We start from the raw sequence: 19,631 nt of genomic DNA, 5'->3' as shown, positions 1-19,631 counted from the left end.
ATATGCTCAATCTGTTTCATTCTATGTAAGTGACTGAAGGGTGGACTCATCCAGAACATTTTCAAAGACAATATAGTGATAGATACTTCATTTCTCAGTTTTAAGGGAAGCAAAGCTGGACTTGGGTGTAATCACAACTCATCAAAAACAAGATATTGATTAGTTCACATGCTTAAACACCGCCTGTTTTCTTTTTGAAAATACATTCCTGATTTCCTTGGGAAGTGCAGAAAGATGCAAGTGATAGTAGGAATCTTTTCCTTGAGAAGTAGTTTTCAGGACACTATGGAGTTCCAGGTCAGTTGTAGATGAAAAGAAAAGTTCAACGTGCTAAGAATTAGATGTGCAGCTGTTTTAGCTTGATTTATGGTAGAGTTTACACTTCTATGGATGTTGGCTAAATGTATAGGACTATACACCTGACAAAGGAAACTGATTGTTATAAATTATATTTCAGATAGCCTGACGTAAAAAATTATGCTAGCTTGATTACAAGCCACAATAGCTCATCCCATATGAACCTAACGAAATGAAAATACATTTAATAGTACATCAGTTAGACTTTTCAACTGGAATTTATTGCTCTATTAGAAAATGAAAGTTGTTCTATGAAATATATGCTCTTAAAAAGAAAAGTATTGAGAGGTCAATAGCGATTTTGGTGGAGAGATGGAAAGCAGATGGAATCATGAAGCAGGGGAAGTGTGGAGGTGGGAAGCAGTAAGGATCTAAAGACATTTGGGCTGAGGCACCCAGGCAAGTTCTACTTGAGTAGCTCAACCACAGCCCAACTAGTAGTGTGTACCCCCCCCAAATAGCCCATTAAAAGCCCCCAAAACTCCCTGCTAAAAACCTGTAGGTTGACTCTGAAAAGGAGGCAAGAGTGTCTTGGTGGCTCCCTCAGGGAATGACTTACCAAGAAGCCACTGGAAATGCTTGAAAGGTTCACTTGGTCAGTAAGTTGGGGCGGGTCCATCGGGGCAGGATCCCTGTAGATGCACTTCCCCTACAGCTTGCTGCAAGTTCCGTCACTCTTTCCTGATGAGCCCCATGGCCACTTAGAAATCAGAAGTCTAATACCTTGGTGGGCTGAGGGGCGGAGTGGTAGTCCAGAGCTGACAACATGTTTGGCAACAGTCAGGAAATGATCCAAGGGAATAGAGTGGAATCTGTGCCCTAAGTAAGGTTGATGAGATTTGGCAGATCAAAATACAAGATGCCCAGTTAAACTTGGATTTCTCATAGTATTATTTTTATTGTAATTATATTTCATGCAATATTTGGGACTTTATTTAAATAATTAAATATCATATGTGGCATACTGAAATATTTTTTAAGTTGTTGTTTTCCTGAAATTCAAATTTAACTGGGACTTCTGAATTTTGTCTGGCAACCTTAGTCCCAATCCAGCCAGAGCAAAGCAGTGTTCTAGCAGCAGAGGCTAGAGGGAAAGGTCTGGAAGGAAGATGCTCACCAAGGCTGTATCTACTCTAGGTCATTCTCACTGTAGAAAAAGAGCACTGGAGATGAATTTAAGAATTTGTTCAAGGGCCAAAGGATTAGCTTGAACAATGTCCAGGGCAGCCTTACAGAATGTGTGCTGCTGACTGAGGGATCAAAGTGATCCCACTGAATTAGCCCTGGCAGGTGCCCAGCGTGAAGTCGGCAGCTTCCCGAGTGTTGTATCCCCATGTGGACACTAGAGGGAGCAGCCTGGTCAGAAGGAGCCCAGATTGCTATATTTCAGGCTCCAAGAAAGAGTAAAGGTCTAATTTCCATGCCAGTTGAATACAGAGGGAACCCTAGGATATACAAATGAAGGCGGCATTGAAGAGAAGATGCTGGTTTATGAGCCTTCTACCTTTGCCCAGACCAGGGGGTTAGCAGAAGACCATGTGAGCAAGAACCCCTAGTCATGTAACATAAGAGAGAGCCTCTCCTGAGAAATACAGTGGGTAGAAGATGAAGTGCTTTATACAGTGGCTTTATCCAAGAAAAGAAGGTCTGCTGCAAAAATCCAAGTGAGCTTCAGTCCCTGCACAGCAACCAGGTGCACTGGAAACCAGCCCTGTCATCACGGGCAGTGGGGACAGTGAGATGCAGGTGGGCATGCCAGCTGTGAGCCTTGTCTTGAACAAGAGCTGGGTCTTTGAGTTGGACCTCTTACATGAGCAAAAAGTAGCAGAAGGTTCCTATCCAGGCCTGGGTAGGAACCATGAGTGAGAGACTACCGGGCTTTGGTCCACCATACTACATCAGCAGACACATGTTCGATCAATGTTCAGGACTAATTAGAATATGTATAGGCACCCACTTCTATTTCTAATCAGGACATAAATTTAGTAAGATGTAGTGCTAGCAAGGGAATCACATGAAAAAAGAACCTATTTTGATTATAGAGCCTGTATTCCTCCTGTTCTTCTAAAATAGGAGCCAAAATATCAAAAGTTCACACTGAATGAAACGGAATGACAAACAGTGATATTTATAAGTTTTCCCCATGAACAAGGAGTGACCCTAAACTACCTACAATTAAGAGGATTCTGTAGTGTATATAAACATTAGAGTTCCCTGGGGTCTACTGGTTTTCTTCTTTGGAGAAGAGTGAAAAGGCATTTTAGGATTGAAATCTCTTTCTGGAGGAAATAGACTCTATGCTATTCTAATCAGATAATTCTACTGACAACTCATAGGAAAGAAAGTCCAAAGTTAATAGAGAAATGAGAACTGAAAGAGTAGTGATATATCACTCAGACATTATGACCAGGTTCAATCAGGGGAACAGAAACAATATGCATGATATTGATAACATATTTGTCATAAAGAACAATACATTTTGGGAACTGGGGTAGAAATGCATAGAAGGTTATTGTCCTTGCATCTGGTGGTAAGCCCAATGCTGCTGAAGGTCAGCAGGGTTGGGAACATACTGGGACTTGCCTCTTTCTCTCATTGTCTCCAACCTTGACCATGTGGATGACCTGCAGAAGAAGTTGGCACTGTCACCATGGAGTTGCACAACACCTGGTCCAGGACTCAGAGAGGCTGGATGAGGAGACCTGGTGTGAGTAGGAGAAGCTGAGCCCCAGTCTGGTCCTGTGCCCAGTGAGCCAGCAGATCTGTAACAGTGAGGGCGTGCCACAGGGGCACTGGCACTCCACAGCCACTGGAATCAGGGGATATGACACACCAGTGGAGGACACCTCTGTGAGTCTTCTCTTGAGAGCAGTTTCCATAACCTTTCTCTCCCTAAATAATTGAAGAGGCTTCGCATTTTTATTCATTTTTTTATTTTTTATTTTTATTTTTTTTAAAGATTTTATTTATTTGACAGAGAGAGATCACAAGTAGATAGAGAGGCAGGCAGAGAGAGAGAGAGGGAAGCAGGCTCCCTGCTGAGCAGAGAGCCTGATGTGGGACTCAATCCCAGGACCCCAAGATCATGACCTGGGCCGAAGGCAGCGGCTTAACCCACTGAGCCACACAGGCGCCCCTATTCATTTTTTTAAAAGATTTTATTTATTTATTTGACAGATCACAAGTAGGCAGAGAGGCAGGCAGAGAGAGAGAAGGGAGGAAACAGGCTCCCTGCCGAGCAGAGAGCCCGATGCGGGGCTCGATCCCAGGACCCAGAGATCATGACCTGAGCTGAAGGCAGAGGCTTTAACCACTGAGCCACCCAGGCACCCCATTTATTCATTTATTTTGAATGCATGTAAAGACTTTAGTTGCTAAGATGTCTAGATGCATTCTGTCATTTGCTTTTTATAGGCACTGTTCTCTAAGGTGGGCACTTAGGTCTATATATTTACAAATGAAATAAATGAAGTCTTAGAGTTTAAGTAACTTCCTTTCAGAGCTCTTTCCACCCCCCTACAGTTCTACATTTAAAACAAGTATGTTGGGGCGCCTGGGTGGCTCAGCGGGTTAAAGCCTCTGCCTTCAGCTCAGGTCATGATCCCGGGGTGCTGGGATCGAGCCCCGCATCGGGCTCTTTGCTTAGCTGGGAGCCTGCTTCCTCCTCTCTCTCTGCCTGCCTCTCTGCCTACTTGTAATCTCTATCTGTCAAATAAATAAATCTTTAAAAAAAAAAACACACACACACACAAAAAAAACAAGTATGTTAAAAGGAACTACTTTTCATTTTACTCATATTTCTTCCTCTTGTTCCCTGAAGACACTTTCTTGGCCTTCCCTTCTTCCTCCTCCTTTACCTCCCCTTCCTCTTCCTCCTCCTTCTCTTCTTTGTCCTCTTCTTCCTCCTCCTCCCCTTCCCACCCCTGTCTCCACCTCCTTTTCCTCTTCTTCTTCCTCTCCCTCCCTCCCCCTCCTCTTTCTCCCCTTCCTCTTCTCCTCCTCCTCCTCCCCCTTCCCTCCCTTTTTCTCCTCACTTCCCCCCCTCTTTTCCTCCTCCTCCCTTTTCCTCCCCTTGTTGCCTCTCCTTTTCTCCCTTCTCTTCTTCTTTGTCTCCTCCTCTTCCTCCTCCCTTCACTCCGCCCTTCTCCTCTTCTCCTAAGCCTCCCCCGCCTCTCCCCACTTCCTCTTCTTCTTTGTCATCATGTTCTTTTTCTTCCTCTCCCCCTCCTCTTCCTCTCCTCCTCCTCCTCCTCTTTCTCTTCTTCTCCTCCTCCTCTTCCCTACCCTACCCCTTTTCCTCCTCCTCCTCTCTGTTCTCCTCTCTCTTCCTCCTCCCCTTCCCTTCCCCCCCTCCCCCTCCTATTCCTGCTTCCTCTTCAGTATTCCACTTGCAATGACTCTGGCTAAAGTGAAACAGGAGGAATATATTTTTGTTGCCATCCTGTTAGCTATTTCCTCGTGATTTACGGTTAGAATTTCTCTGTCATCCCTCGCTCCCCAGCATCTGTCCCAGGCTCAGGTGCCAGCCGTGGTCGCAGAGCTCCTACATATTGTTACCGTTTTCCTGGCTGCAAGACTTTGCTCACTTGATATCCAGTGCCCAAGTTCACAGTCTCCCAGACCTCTCCGTGGGTCATCTTTTCCGTCCTGCTCTTTCTCTTTTCTGTGACCAAGTTCCCACTTCTCCTCCAGTTTCTAGAACTAGAACTGCACCCAATTTGTTAGGAACATTCTCCTCTGCCTCACAGACTTCCTTCTCCAGCCCTTCCTCACCAGCCCTGCCCTGTGACTGTCCTAAAGATGGCAGTTCGAATCTTCACGTTACTTATTTCCTTACTGTCTCTTGGCTCTGATCGTTCCATCACCTACTTAAGGACGCTTATCTATTGGGATGATTATGTCATGTTAAGCTTAAAAATGAAACTGCCAGTCATTTTACCAGCAGAAAGGAGTTTATTTGGGAATGGTAGAGAATTACAACTTGAGAAAAGCAAACTACACCAAACCACAGCCAAGTCAAGCCAACAGAGGGAGGACGGCTCTTTTATAGAGGAAGGTGGGGGGAGCTGGGAAGAGCTGCCATAAACACAAAGTCCATTGGACTAAAGAGGGAGTTCCAAGTATAGGGGCTCCTCGTTGGCTGAGTTGTGACTGTCTCTCATTGGCTGGGCCGCTGTTAGGGACGCACCTTTCTTCCTCGCACTGGGTAGTAAAGCAGGTAAAGTAGCTTGAGAAGGTAGGTCTCTTCTTGTGGGGTCTGCAATCCCCGAGAAGTGGTAGGGTGTGAGAGCTCCCTGCATTGACCTCACAACACCATTTTATTTTAAAGATTTGTTTGTTTGTTTCTTTATTTGAGGGAGAAAACATGAGAGAGTGAGCACAAGCAGGGATAAAAAGAAGAGGGACAGGGAGAAGCAGGATTCCCACTGAGCAGGGAGCCTGAATTGGGGCTCCATCCCAGGACCCTGAGATCATGACCTGAGCTGAAGGCAGATGCTTGACCAATGGAGCCACCCAGGTGCCCCTTTCCAAACACCATTTTAAACAAGGTTTCTTTTTATTAATTTTTCACAATAATTCATCTTCTAAGCTGGGACACCTCTGAAAATGAAGGGAGGTGTTATTAAAATCACACTGAAGGGGGCACCTGGGTGGCTCAGTGGGTTAAAGCCTCTGCCTTCAGCTCAGGTCAAGATCCCAGGGTCCTGGGATGGAGCCCCGCATCAGGCTTTCTGCTCTGCAGAGAGCCTTCTCCCCTTCCTCTCTCTCTGCCTGTCTCTCTGCCTACTTGTGATCTCTGTCTGCCAAATAAATAAATAAAAAATCTTTAAAAAAATATTGCACTGAGGGTAACAGGCACCGCTCTGACCTCACAGTACCCAGAGACTGAAGTTTGCACACAGCCTGGCCAGGTACGGGCTGATGTTAGGAAAGCTGGTTAACATTTCCCTGTGATAGTCTTCTTTTCTATGAAATTGGGCTAACAGTCATTCCTTCGTCTGGAGTTAGCATAGGAGGAGGTGGGTCAAAGCAAGTAGAACATGTAGAGTGATGACCCCTCCATGGCAATCATTCAATGTATTTAAACTACAGTTTTGTATACTTCTTGTACCTATAATGCTGGCAACTTAACTAGCCTTTCAAAGCCTGTAAGACCTGAATGTGAGGCATGGGACCACTCTCCCTCGTCTAGACACTGACTTTGTTCTTTGTTCTTCGACATAATTCTTCGATGCCCAACCAGCAGTGCTTTCCCACCCATCTCCCTGTATGTCCTGCTTGTATTTCTTGTTCCAACAATGCGTTGGGCAATGTCTCAAAGCCAGAAGACTCTTGCTTCCAGTTTCCTAATCAACGGTAAGCCTTCAGGAAGCACGGTGAACTCAGAGTGATCTCAGCACGCTCTCCAGCCAGCACGCTTTCACTGACTCCTCTGCACTGTTGCACAAGGCAAAGGTACGTTAAGTTGGAGTCAGAGGAGGCTGCAGTTTTCCAGAAAAGACACTCTAGCCATCATTATCGAGTGTCTCCTACTTGGCTTCAGAGGCAAGACATCTTCCAAGGCCCAAAGCCTACAAGGTAAACCTTATAGATTCCCTCTTCAGAGAAACCCTCCTTTTTAATTATCTGCTAGAGGTGCCCCCCAGTGGGCCGTGAGGATGTCTACAGAGTTTTCTGTATGGTTGCTATGTAGAGATTTGGAATTTCAGCTAAGAGCATGGCTTCCCTTTAGAATTTGTTCTCTGGTGCCAAAATGTTAGATGTAATTATATAGTTATTTCTTTGGGAAGACACGGGCATGGACATGCATGCCACGTGCACGCACACACACAGGCATGCACACACACCCCCTGAGATGTATTAAATCCAAGGTGCTGCCCCCAAGTTTGGCTGCCAGCTCTGGGAATGGGATGGTCTGGACACACCCGAGGCCTGGGATTTAGTGAGTGAGTTTCTGCATAAGCTCAGAGGGATCATAATGACACCCCAGAGCCGGGTTATCAGGTTCTGATACCTATCTCCTCAGTTGCTGGCTGTGTGTTTTTCGGGGAAGTGACATAACTCCTCCCTGCCTGTAAAATGGAAGGGATCACAAGAGTAGTACTTATTCGCATGGATATGTGAGGGATAAATGGGTTGAATGAGTAAAAACACTTAGAACAATGCCTGACACACAGTAAAAACCAGATGGGTGAACTTAACTGGGGTTCTCAGGAAATCTACACTTCTCTCATTTAAAAAAAAAATGCTAAATTGAGCAAATTACTAACATAATTTATTTTGCCGAAAGGCTGAAAATTCTCCCTGGTAATTATAATTATTCAAAAAAATAAAATTAAATGATGTGGTTAGACTCGATCTCCCTTCTCCAGAAGTACTCTGGAGTTTCTCCGAAGGAGAGGCTCCAACCCTTGAAAACAGATTTTCAGTACAGCATGGCTCCATTGAGCTGAACCAAAAATTTATTTATTTGTTAAACATGTATTCCCTGAGTGTCCAGCGTGTGACAGCCACAGACGTAGGCACTGACTTCTTATGTTGGGAAGACAGCAGATACAGCTGAGCTTCCAGTCACTGGAGGCTTAGAAGGGTACGTAGTAGGAAAAGGGAAGCAGAGGACATTCTTTTTTTTTTTTTTTTTGGTAACAAATTTTATGGTTTTTTTTTTGTTGTTGTTTATTTACAGCATAACAGTGTTCATTGTTTTGGCATCACACCCAGTGCTCCATGCAGTACGTGCCCTCCCTATTACCCACCACCTGGTTTCTCAACCTCCCACCCCCCCCCCCGCCGCCCCTTCAAAACCCTCTGGTTGTTTTTCAGAGTCCATAGTCTCTCATGGTTCATCTCCCCTTCCAGTTTCCCTCAACTCCCTCTCCTCTCCATCTCCCCATGTCCTCCATGTTCTTTGTTATGCTCCACAAATAAGTGAGACAGCAGAGGACATTCTTAATAACAGGGAGCTTCCTCCAGACTTGGGCTGGACTGAAGAGGGCTCCCTGCATGAAAAGTTTGGATGTGGGCAAAGGGTCAGTCTGGAAAAAGACCAGACATTATCTAGGTGGAGCCTGAGGGACAACGTGTTCAAGAAGGGAGGAATAATACTGAGAAGGAGGGTTTGAGACTTTTGAGAGCTTGATGCTTGGGGAATTAAAAGAAAAGAAACCCTGGCTGGATGGAGCTATGAGATAGGAAGGGGGAGGCATGAAGCTGGAGTAACAGGCAAGCACTTCTGATCCTGAAGGAGTGCTGCTCCCCACATTACATACATTTTAGAGCAGTAGATAGCTTATCTAAAATGTATGCCTATTTCCCAGGGTGTCTGGTTGGCTCAGTCAGTGGAGCATGTGACTTTTGATCTTTGGGTTGTGAGTTCGAGCCCTGCACTGGGTGTAGGGATCACTTAAAAAATAAAATCTTTAAATATGTACACACACACACTTTTCTCAATGGAGAAATTTTATTTTATTATTTTTAAAGATTTTATTTATTTTTTGAAAAAGAAAGAGCACAAACAGGGAGAGCAGCAGGCAGATGGGAGAGGGAGAAACAGACTCCTCTCTGAGCAGAAAGCCCGATGCAGGGCTTGATCCCAGGACTCTGGGATCATGACCTGAGCTGAAGGCAGAGGCTTTAACCCACTGAGCCACCCAGTTTTTATACTATGAAGTTATACTGTCCAAGATTGAACATACTGTTTATATTTTAGTGATAATGTATTTTTTAGTTGCAATGATTGTGGTGGTTGTTTGGTGACCTTTATATATGATACTTTAAGTCCTTTTGACACAAGGCAGAGTATAAGTTAAAGTCAACATTTAGCAACTGTTTGTTAGGTTAGGGACTTCATACCTTATCAAAGTTGCCCCTTGTAATGTTAATATGAAATTAAAATTATTTCCATTTACATATGTGAACACTGAGGTTCCCATTCCTAGATCACTCAACTAGTAAATGGCTAAATTCAGACTTCAGCTTGGCTCTTCCATGGTGTGTAAACTCTATTCACAGCTATATGGCTGCCTAGAAGGCTATCTTCCCCTACAGTACGATGCAGCATAATGATTTAAAAAGAAATGTCGGATCTTAAAGTAGAATGTCTCTAGTAGAGCTGAATTCATTTATGAAAGGTGTAAGTTTGGGTATGTGGTTTAACCTCTCTATGCCTCCATTTTCTCATCTTTAAAGTGGGAATAATATTCCAACATAGACTGTCAGGAGCATTAAATATGTTCACACGTTCTCAGGAACTAGATCACATTTGGCATGTAGCAGTAAGTACCCAATAAATTATACCTACTGTTATTATAGGAATATGACCAAAGGCATCTTCCTCACCTAAGAGTTCACCACTCAGTGAAGCCATCTGTCTGGTTGTATAGGACTGATTTGCAGAGAGAGGGGCCTAGATACCTGTATATAAAAAAGAGAAGGGAATCAATCTTCACTGTTTCAAGGTTAAATGAGACACCCAGACTTACTACAATAGTCTGATGATTACTACTCCAAGACAAAATGAAATGCAATGATGTAAATTGCATTTGGGGTATGTCAACCTTAGTTTTAAAAAAGGTTTAAGATGGAAGAAAATACCTATCATATGGAAAATCTTGTTTATTCCCATGAGGAGGAATCTAAGTTATTCATCACTGAGTCAATAATGTACTTTTTAAAGAAAAGACCAAGACCTACTTTAGACTTTAGGAAACATCCTATCAACTTTGGAGAATGGACTCCAATCTGAGCAGCATGTCAGGAGGCTGAGTTCTTATGAACTCATACTCCGTATCTTAAATTTAAAAATTGGGTTGAGGAAAGACTTACTGAACTGTTGTTTCATGTCTGGATGCCTCCCCCATCATATTATGGCCCTAAAGTATGCTAGGAAGATGAATGACCTTATCTATGAGGTCGGCCATGTTGCCTCTACTCTTTCGCCACTTTGCGGAAGGGGTTTGTGAGAATAAACAGGGGCAGGGGGAGAGGTGGAGATGAAGGGCTGCCCCCCACCCCCACCGCCCCCGGGATCGGTGGCGATAGCATGGGATGAAAACCTCCAAGTGCAAGCTCTAGCCCAGTTAAATTAGTTGACTTTATAATCATTTCAAGCAATAATACCTGCTTTCTGAAGGAAATTAAAATGGTCTCTTCTCCATGTACATTAGTATATGACCATTATGCCCCCCCCCCCCCTCCGGCCCCCTGCTTCTTACAGGCCGTCCAGATCCTGAGTGGAGCAATTATTCTGGTTCTAGGTGTTTTTCTAGGTTCCTTAAGAAACATATTCCATTTCTTCAGTCTGTTTTTCTTTATCTTCTACACAGCCTATCCACTGTGGGGCCCTATATTTGTGAGTATTCATATTCCCCTGACCAGAGATCACTGCATAGATACCACTGCTAGAAATGTGTTGGATTAATACAGTGTTGTTCTTAGGTGATTTGGAGTTTGCCTGCTATGGGTTTGATTTGTAATCTTTACAAATGTTTTAAAAATAAAGTGCCTTTCTGATGAAGAGAAATCATATTTTCTGAGCACAACTTAAGTCCCAAACATGAAGTCAATGTATTCATGTATTAAACCCAGGTATTATGGATACTAAGAAAATCAAATTAAAACTGAGTATTGGTGAATTGTCTTGCATAGCCAAGAGAGTCCTGGTTTGAGACATAAGAGATTTGCCTGCTGATCACAGTCTGAAAATCAGAAGATTGATTTCCCCTATCTAGGTCAAAATGTAATCAATAAAATAGGCTTTGATCCTAGGTGATCTTAAAATTTATTTATTTAGCTTTGTTATTTGACTATCACCTACCTGATGGTTTATTTTTTTTAAAGGTGGTTAGCAGGAAGTGTTTGTTAATTAGATAGGGCTTGTTTTGTTTGTAGATTCTGGTATTAGAACTTTGAGAATTTAATGTGGTTGGTCTCAAACAAAGGTGCTACCATGACATATCAAAGATGGGAGGGTTAGCTGAAAATAGTAAATGGAATGTGTAATTGACAAATGAGGAAGAAAAAATTTATAGCAAATTTTGGGCTCTGATTTATTCATACTTTGTTTTTGTTTTTTGTTTTTTTGTTTTTTTCAAAATCATTGACCTTCAAATGTCCTGTAAAACAAAATTGCTTATCATCTGGCCAAAATTTCTTGACCCAAATCAGATCTCATGTTCTGACAAAAGATTATATTCTGTTTCTGGATATAGTCTAACACATGTAATTTGGATTTAACATTTCTGAAATGTTTAGGTAGTTAATATGATCATTTAGATGACCTAGTTAGAATCTGGATTTTTTTCCCTAGAATATTAGGAGTACACATTTTCTCTGCATCATGAATCCTATCTAAATGGGAAATTTCCATATTGTAGAAAAGAGAATAATAAAGAGTCTCAATTATTCAACTGGAAAAGAATATTCTTTGTGGTTTTTTAAAAAATTTTTTATTTATTTCTTATTTTTTTATAAACACATAATGTATTTTTATCCCCAGGGGTACAGGTCTGTGAATCGCCAGGTTTACACACTTCACAGCACTCACCATAGCACATACCTTCCCCAATGTCCATAACCCCACTCCCCCTCTCCCAACCCCCCCTCCCCCCAGCAACCCTCAATTTGTTTTGTGAGATTGAGAGTCACTTATGGTTTGTCTCCCTCCCAATCCCATCTCGTTTCATTTATTCTTCTCCTACCTCCCTAACCCCCCATGTTGCTTCTCCATGTCCTCATATCAGGGAGATCATACGATAGTTGTCTTTCTCTGATTGACTTATTTCACTAAGCATGATACCCTCTAGTTCCATCCACGTTGTCGCAAATGGCAAGATTTCATTTCTTTTGATGGCTGCATAGTATTCCATTGTGTATATATACCACCTCTTCTTTATCCATTCATCTGTTGATGGACATCTAGGTTCTTTCCATAGTTTGGCTATTGTAGACATTGCTGCTATAAACATTTGGGTGCACGTGCCCCTTCAGATCACTATGTTTGTATCTTTAGGGTAAATACCCAGTAGTGCAATTGCTGGGTCATAGGGTAGTTCTATTTTCAACCTTTTGAGGAACCTCCATGCTGTTTTTCAGAGTGGCTTCACCAGCTTGCATTCCCACCAACAGTGTAGGAGGGTTCCCCTTTCTCTGCATCCTCGCCAGCATCTCTCATTTCCTGACTTGTTAATTTTAGCCATTCTGACTGGTGTGAGGTGATATCTCATTGTGGTTTTGATTTGTATTTCCTGATGCCGAGTGATGTGGAGCACTTTTTCATGTGTCTGTTGGCCATCTGGATGTCTTCCTTGCAGAAATGTCTGTTCATGTCCTCTGCCCATTTCTTGATTGGATTGTTTGTTCTTTGGGTGTTGAGTTTGCTAAGTTCCTTATAGATTTTGGACTATATATAGTCCTTTATCTGATATGTCGTTTGCAAATACCTTCTCCCGTTCTGTCAGTTGCCTTTTGGTTTTGTTAACTGTTTCCTTTGCTGTGCAAAAGCTTTTGATCTTGATGAAATCCCAATAGTTCATTTTTGCCCTTGCTTCCCTTGACTTTGCCGATGTTCCTAGGAAGATGTTGCTGCGGCTGAGGTCGAAGAGGTTGCTGCCTGTGTTCTCCTCAAGGATTTTGATGGATTCCTTTCTCACATTGAGGTCGTTCATCCATTTTGAGTCTATTTTCATGTGTGGTGTAAGGAAGTGGTCCAATTTCATTTTTCTGCATGTGGCTGTCCAATTTTCCCAGCACCATTTATTGAAGAGGCTGTCTTTTTTCCATTGGACATTCTTTCCTGCTTTGTCAAAGATTAGTTGACCATAGAGTTGAGGGTCTATTTCTGGGCTCTCTATCCTGTTCCATTGATCTATGTGTCTGTTTTTGTGCCAGTACCATGCTGTCTTGATGATGACAGCTTTGTAATAGAGCTTGAAGTCCAGAATTGTGACGCCACCAACTTTGGCTTTCTTTTTCAATATTCCTTTGGCTATTCGAGGTCTTTTCTGGTTCCATATAAATTTTAGGATTATTTGTTCTATTTCTTTGAAAAAAATGGGTGGTATTTTGATAGGGATTGCATTAAATGTGTAGATTGCTTTAGGCAGCATAGACATTTTCACAATATTTATTCTTCCAATCCAGGAGCATGGAACATTTTTCCATTTCTTTGTGTCTTCCTCAATTTCTTTCATGAGTACTTTATAGTTTTCTGCATATAAATTCTTAGCCTCTTTGGTTAGGTTTATTCCTAGGTATCTTAAAGTTTTGGGTGCAATTGTAAATGGGATTGACTGGAAAAGAATATTCTTTTCTCAGAAAGCTGAGGTCAGGTTGTTGAAAAAAAGTGGTCAGGGAACTAGAGCTCACTCTTTTAAGGCATCCTCAAGACTAAGATTCAAATCCGACTGTTGGATTCCCATTGCCAGAAGCTTTTCTCTGGCTCTGTATCACCAGTGGAACAAAGTCTAAGATCCGTGATGTGGAACAAAGCGTTTCCTATCTGGCCTAGTTACTATATCCTCATCTCCCTCCCCTTCCTTCTGTATACAGACCCTGCTATCTACACACACTGATGTGTGATTCCTTCTATTTACCAATCTTCCTCTTACTAATCCTTATTAAACCGTGTGCCTTTGGAAAAGATATTTCAGCTCTTGCCCTTCAGTTTCCTAGGATAGTAGAAATAATACAAGGACCTTCTCATTGGGTCAGTAGGAAATTAATGGAAAAAATATATAAAAACCTTAGCTGTTTTTAATATTTTTAATAGGTGCTTTATGTATGCTGGGCCCATATCTAGTACCTTACCATGTGTTATTTCATTTTATCCCCATATAACTATAAGATCAGTGACATGGGGCTATGAACATCTCTATTTTATAGAAAAAGAAATGCAGGCAAAGAGGGGTGTGACAGTTTGCCTCAGGATACAGAATGAATACAAGTGAAGATGGCATCAAGACACAGAACACGTGCTCTTGACCATGAGGCTCTAATGAGCCTGGAGTTTCTTGTGATAACCACTTTGTTATTTGAAGTGGAATTCAAAACCCGTTCCTTCATGTTCAGTCAGAATTCAAGAATTGAATTCAAGAATTCAAGAATTAAATTGAATTGAATTTATGTAACAAGCTTTAGCTCTCCATGATTTTGGCAAGTTTGCCTTCAAATCCTAGGAGTGGTTTGATAAAGGGTTGTAAGATTTATGAGATATAAAACAGAATGAAGTTTTAAGAAAACCATGAACTTGTAGAGAATTCAATTTATCAAATTAGAGTCATGACAACAATAGCTTATCAAAAACAATCATTTAAAAAATTAGTGGACATATCAATATAGACAGATTTGCAGAAGTTCTTTTAGAACATCTAATCCAATAAATCAAACCCTTATCTGAAGCCTGGGTAAGAACATGAGAATAATGTTACATATGAATGTGCATATAAATAAATGTTATTTACATTTACTATAAATATAAATTATGTTACATTAAATATATGTATTTATTATATTTTTAAAGTATGCACACTCATATAACCTATAAAAAGCCAGACATAGAACATAATGATAATATATATTTGCTCAAAATTTTAATGAATTTAAAATATCATTGTTATAAAATGATGAACGACATCAAGTATAATTCTCTGTGGTAGAATGTTAATTTAAAAAAGAAGTTTTGTACAACCATTGCTAAATAGCTACTAATCCAAGGAGTACTAAGAAAAAATAGTTGAGACTTAGTATTTTCTAATCGGCTTTGTTTCCTGTGTTCAAACAGTTCATTGTTTCCAGATCCTTATCTGTTGCAGCTGGGAGAATACCCACAAGAGTGTTGATAAGTGGCAGTTCTTCTCGTCTTCCTATGATCATAGGACTTGAAATAAATTATCTATTAATAACAGGAGAGTAGAGGTTGGTGAATCCAACTGAGACATCGAGTCTCATGTAATGCACAAGAAAATTAATTCTCTTTTCTTAAGGCACTCAGACGGTAAATTATCAGAAAGTCATAGAGATTCGAGTGATTATTGGGATGGTTATCTTTTTTTTTTTAAGATTTTATTTATTTATTTGTTCGAGAGAGAGAGAGAAAGAGAGCACAGGCAGACAGAATGGTAGGCAGAGGCAGAGGGAGAAGCAGGCTCCCCGCTGAGCGAGGAGCCCGATGTGGGACTCGATTACAGGAAGCTGGGATCATGATGACCCGAGCCGAAGGCAGCTGCTTAACCAACTAAGCCACCCAGGCGTCCCGGGATGGTTATCTTTTTTTTTTTTATTATTATTATTATTTTTATTTATTTATTTTTAAAGATTTTATTTATTTATTTGACAGAGAGAGATCACAAGTAGGCAGAGAGGCAGGCAGAGAGAGAGAGAGGAGGAAGCAGGCTCCCTGCAGAGCAGAGAGCCTGATGCGGGGCTCGATCCCAGGACCCTGAGATCATGACCTGAGCTGAAGGCAGCAGCTTAACCCACTGAGCCACCCAGGCGCCCCTCACTTTTCCTTTTTAAAAGATTTTTATTTCTAAGTAAGCTCTACGCCCAGCGTGGGGATGGAACTTAACAACCCCGGGATGGTTATCTTTTAATAGTTGATGAATCTGAAGCTCAGGAAAAGGCTTCTTGATTTTTGTGTGTTGTGAAACTTGACAAATTCTAATTACTTAGCGTGTACACTTTCCACCACTGATTCCACAACTGAAAGCAAGAAGTTCTATTCCTTTAGTTATTCATTAAACACTTACTACCCCTATTATGTGTTCTCTCTAAGTCACCTGCCCAGCTACAAAGCTTCTCTAGCTCTTTCTCTGCCCCCCCCCCCCCAATGGCCACCTCGAACACCAATCCCTTTTCTCTCACCTTTATTCTCTGTTGATGACCTTGCTTCCTATTCTGAGAAACTCAAGCCATTGGAGAAGAATGTTCACACTCCCAGTCTAATATCAACTTTGTGGACCAGATCTGTACCATTTCTCTTTTCATTCTAACCTCTTACAGCAGGCGACCGCTCTATGATTTTCTTCAAAGCCAGTATCCCTACTTGAGTACTAGATTCCATTCTTTTTTTTTTTCCATCCAAGTGCATCACTCCAAATGTCTTTCTGCTAGATCTTTTTAATCAGCCTATAAGCATCCAGTTACTGCTCTAAATAGAAAAAATATATACAATTTCAATTAAACCCGTTCCAATAAGGCTTTATTTTCTTCTCTATCCCATCTCCATAACTATTCTCCTTAAGATTACTGAAGACTTCTGGGCACCTGGGTGGCTTAGTTGGTTAAATAACTGCCTTTGGCTTGGGTCATGATCCTGGAGTTCCAGGATCCAGTCCTGTATCGGGTTCCTCACTGCGTCTTCCTAGGAAGCATTCCTATTAACATCGCCATCTCTGCTCCTCTCTGGATGTCCAGGTCCTTCTCTCTCTGCTCCATTAGCTGTAATACTCATTCCCCTTCAAAAATACTACGTAGTTTACCAACTTGTATGCTTAATTGTTTTCTTTGTCTTTGCTGCTAGGATGTAAGCTCCATGAGGGTATGGCTCTTTGTTCTCTGATGTGTGCCCAGCATCTAAGATGATTCTGGGTGTGTAAAGAACCTTAAATCAATCTTTATTTAAATGAACCACCACCAAAGGAAGGAAGGATGTGCTTCCTATATTTAATGAAAATTCCTATTCTTTTGTTAGGTGCAAAACACTTTTGGAATGAATATTGCCAGCGCTGCTGTGGCTCTAGTTGTGTTTGTTTTTCTCACAGTAAATTTAGCAGTTAATAAGCAGTCTTTGAAGAACTGTGAGTCTTCACAGTCACAGGACTTATGCATTTACGTGGGCATCTTTTCAAACGTATGTTTTCCAAAATTACATTTAATTATAAAATATTTCAAACAACCTAAAATGTACAGAAGAATAATGTATCAGGTATCATGCAGCCTTGATTTGAATCTGGGCTTGGCCACATATTAGCTCTGTAATGAAGGTCAAATTAGACAATCTTTCTGTGCTTCAATTTGCTCGTCTTTCAAAAAAGGATGATATAAGTATCGTTCTTACAGAGTTGGTGTAAGAATCAAGCAAGTTAATATTTGATGAACTGTTGAGACCATGCACATTGTGTTATACTATTAATATTGATTACTACTACTATTACACTCTCCAGAGAAGTTAAATTGAAAAAAAATTTATTCCACATCTTCCTTAATAAAACTGACTTGGGAGATTTGCAGTGTTCTCTGTAGTTTGGGATTTTCAGATCAAGACTGACTTCTGAATTTTGGCGGTTGTCTTCCTTTTAGAGGGAAGTTACTTAAGAACCTTTCCAAATGACTTTATTGTTTGTGTTAGAAATTCTCCTTCTGAGGTCCAATTGGAATTGAGATTTTCCTTCAAATTTACCTCTTTTCTCCATGATGACCTATTTTATGACCTATTTTTACTGACTGACTCCCAATCTTCCTGTGTGCTGACATAGAAGTTTGTGCATCATTTTTTCCTAAATCGTATTTTTAATTATAGAAGTTTATATCTATATTGGTCTGATTTTTTATTCCTGTGTATTTCACAGTATTTTCCTCTAGAGCAATTTTATATTTGCTTCTTCGAGGTGCCTCAGAGATAACAGAAGAATTACTAGTCTAATGATTTTGTGTTTAATATTTCTGTTTAGTGTTTGGCTGCTAGCGATGGTGTAAATGAATAAAACAGCTAACGAAATTCCATTAATGAAATGGTGGAGGGGTCATTTTTGTCTATTTTTGTCTATTTTCCTCAACTGCTTACTTGTCTGCCTTGTTTGCTCTGATTCAAATTAGTAGATGTTAGTGAGAGTATCAGCATTTTGCCTCTATAGTTTCTTCACCCATGACTACCTAACATGCATTGATAAATGTAATGCATCTCTCTCCAGGGAAAGTATTTCCATGTTTTTAGGTTGGCAAAGTGTCTCTTGTGGAGTGTTGGTGTGTGTCTGTGTCTTAACCCTAATCTGTGGTTCATTTTGTTCTGTTTTAAGGGCAGGAGACATTATATTTGGTTTCCTGATGACACTTTTTTCCCTCTGAATGTTTGTGCTGGGTTTGATATGAGACATCGTATCCCCTAGGGCCTGATGTCCCTAATGCTGATCCTTACCTTGCTGGAATTGTGCATAAGCATCTCTGTCTCAGCCATGTGATGCATAGGAAGCTCATGTAATTCGACTGAGGTGGGTTTGTTTCCATAACTAATAATTCACATGGTCTGCTAGGGTTTGAGGTTCTCACTGACTCCCAGAATTGGAAAGACACAATTATGCAGTAATGATTTGTGGGGTTCCTGGAGTTAGAGATGGTGTGAATATGTGGGATGGAATGAAGGCTGGAAAAATGAGGAAACAGTGTATTTAATATTTAATACATGTATAAATCATAGTATCATGTTATAGTAATATAATTAGTATAATAATCAATAAATTAAAATATCAATAATAATACAACTAATACAAAATAATAAATATTATAATAACATTTAGTACATTTTTATACATATATAATTAATTTCAATTAATTCCTCATAACTTATCAGTTTGTAGTTATATAGCCAGGAAAAAATTATGAATTCTTTCCAGATTTTAAGGAACTCAACTATAAGATGAAAACATTTTCATGCTCCTGTGATGTTTGTTGTGAGGACCATGTACATAAAACTTCAGCACAGTAATAATCAGCAATCACATGTTATTGGTGATGACCATGATGATTAAGGAAGGGTTGGAAGGAGAGGGAGGTGATGATCCTATTCTTGGATATTGATATTTTATTTTCCAGGTGATTTCCACTCCTTCCAATTCTGTACAAGCAAGAATGCCTCCTGATGAAAATAAGTCTGAGAGCAAGGAAATTCCAGCTTAAATCTCTAGTGAGTCAGAGCTTCATCCAACAACTCAGGAAGATGGGAGCCTGCAAAACGCAATCTTGCTCTCTTAGGGCACCAATCATGAGAAAATTGAATATTCGACTCAGTTTTCTTCTGTTCTGATTATAAACCCCATTAGTATGTTTGGATATGGAAGGAAAAATATACTTCTTTAGACATTCTTGGTTTTGTAACGTCTGTGCTCACTGTTCCAAAGTTGTTCGCAGAATCAGTGTCTTTCTTCTTACCTACCTATTCCACTGCCTAATAAGGTTTAAAGAAGGCAAGTAGAAAAATTCCCATTTTATGTATTTTCTCTAAACCCAACTCCCAGCCACCCACTGAAAAAGAAAATGAGTCATATATTTTTTTTTCATTG

At 40.8% G+C, this 19,631-nt stretch overlaps 1 protein-coding gene across 1 annotated transcript; it reads left to right on the top strand.

Annotated features, from left to right (window-relative positions):
* Positions 1 to 285: 285 nt before the first annotated feature.
* On the top strand, positions 286 to 18,533 carry MS4A3 (membrane spanning 4-domains A3). The gene is given in 6 exon segments (XM_046015768.1): positions 286 to 297; positions 6,745 to 6,828; positions 10,574 to 10,708; positions 15,137 to 15,187; positions 17,048 to 17,206; positions 18,462 to 18,533. Coding segments are annotated over 6 exon segments (513 nt in total).
* Positions 18,534 to 19,631: the final 1,098 nt, after the last annotated feature.

This window comes from Meles meles, chromosome 8 (assembly GCF_922984935.1).
Source record: "Meles meles chromosome 8, mMelMel3.1 paternal haplotype, whole genome shotgun sequence".
Classification (NCBI taxonomy): Eukaryota; Metazoa; Chordata; class Mammalia; order Carnivora; family Mustelidae; genus Meles; species Meles meles.
This window is presented reverse-complemented; position numbering and strand designations above follow the sequence as displayed.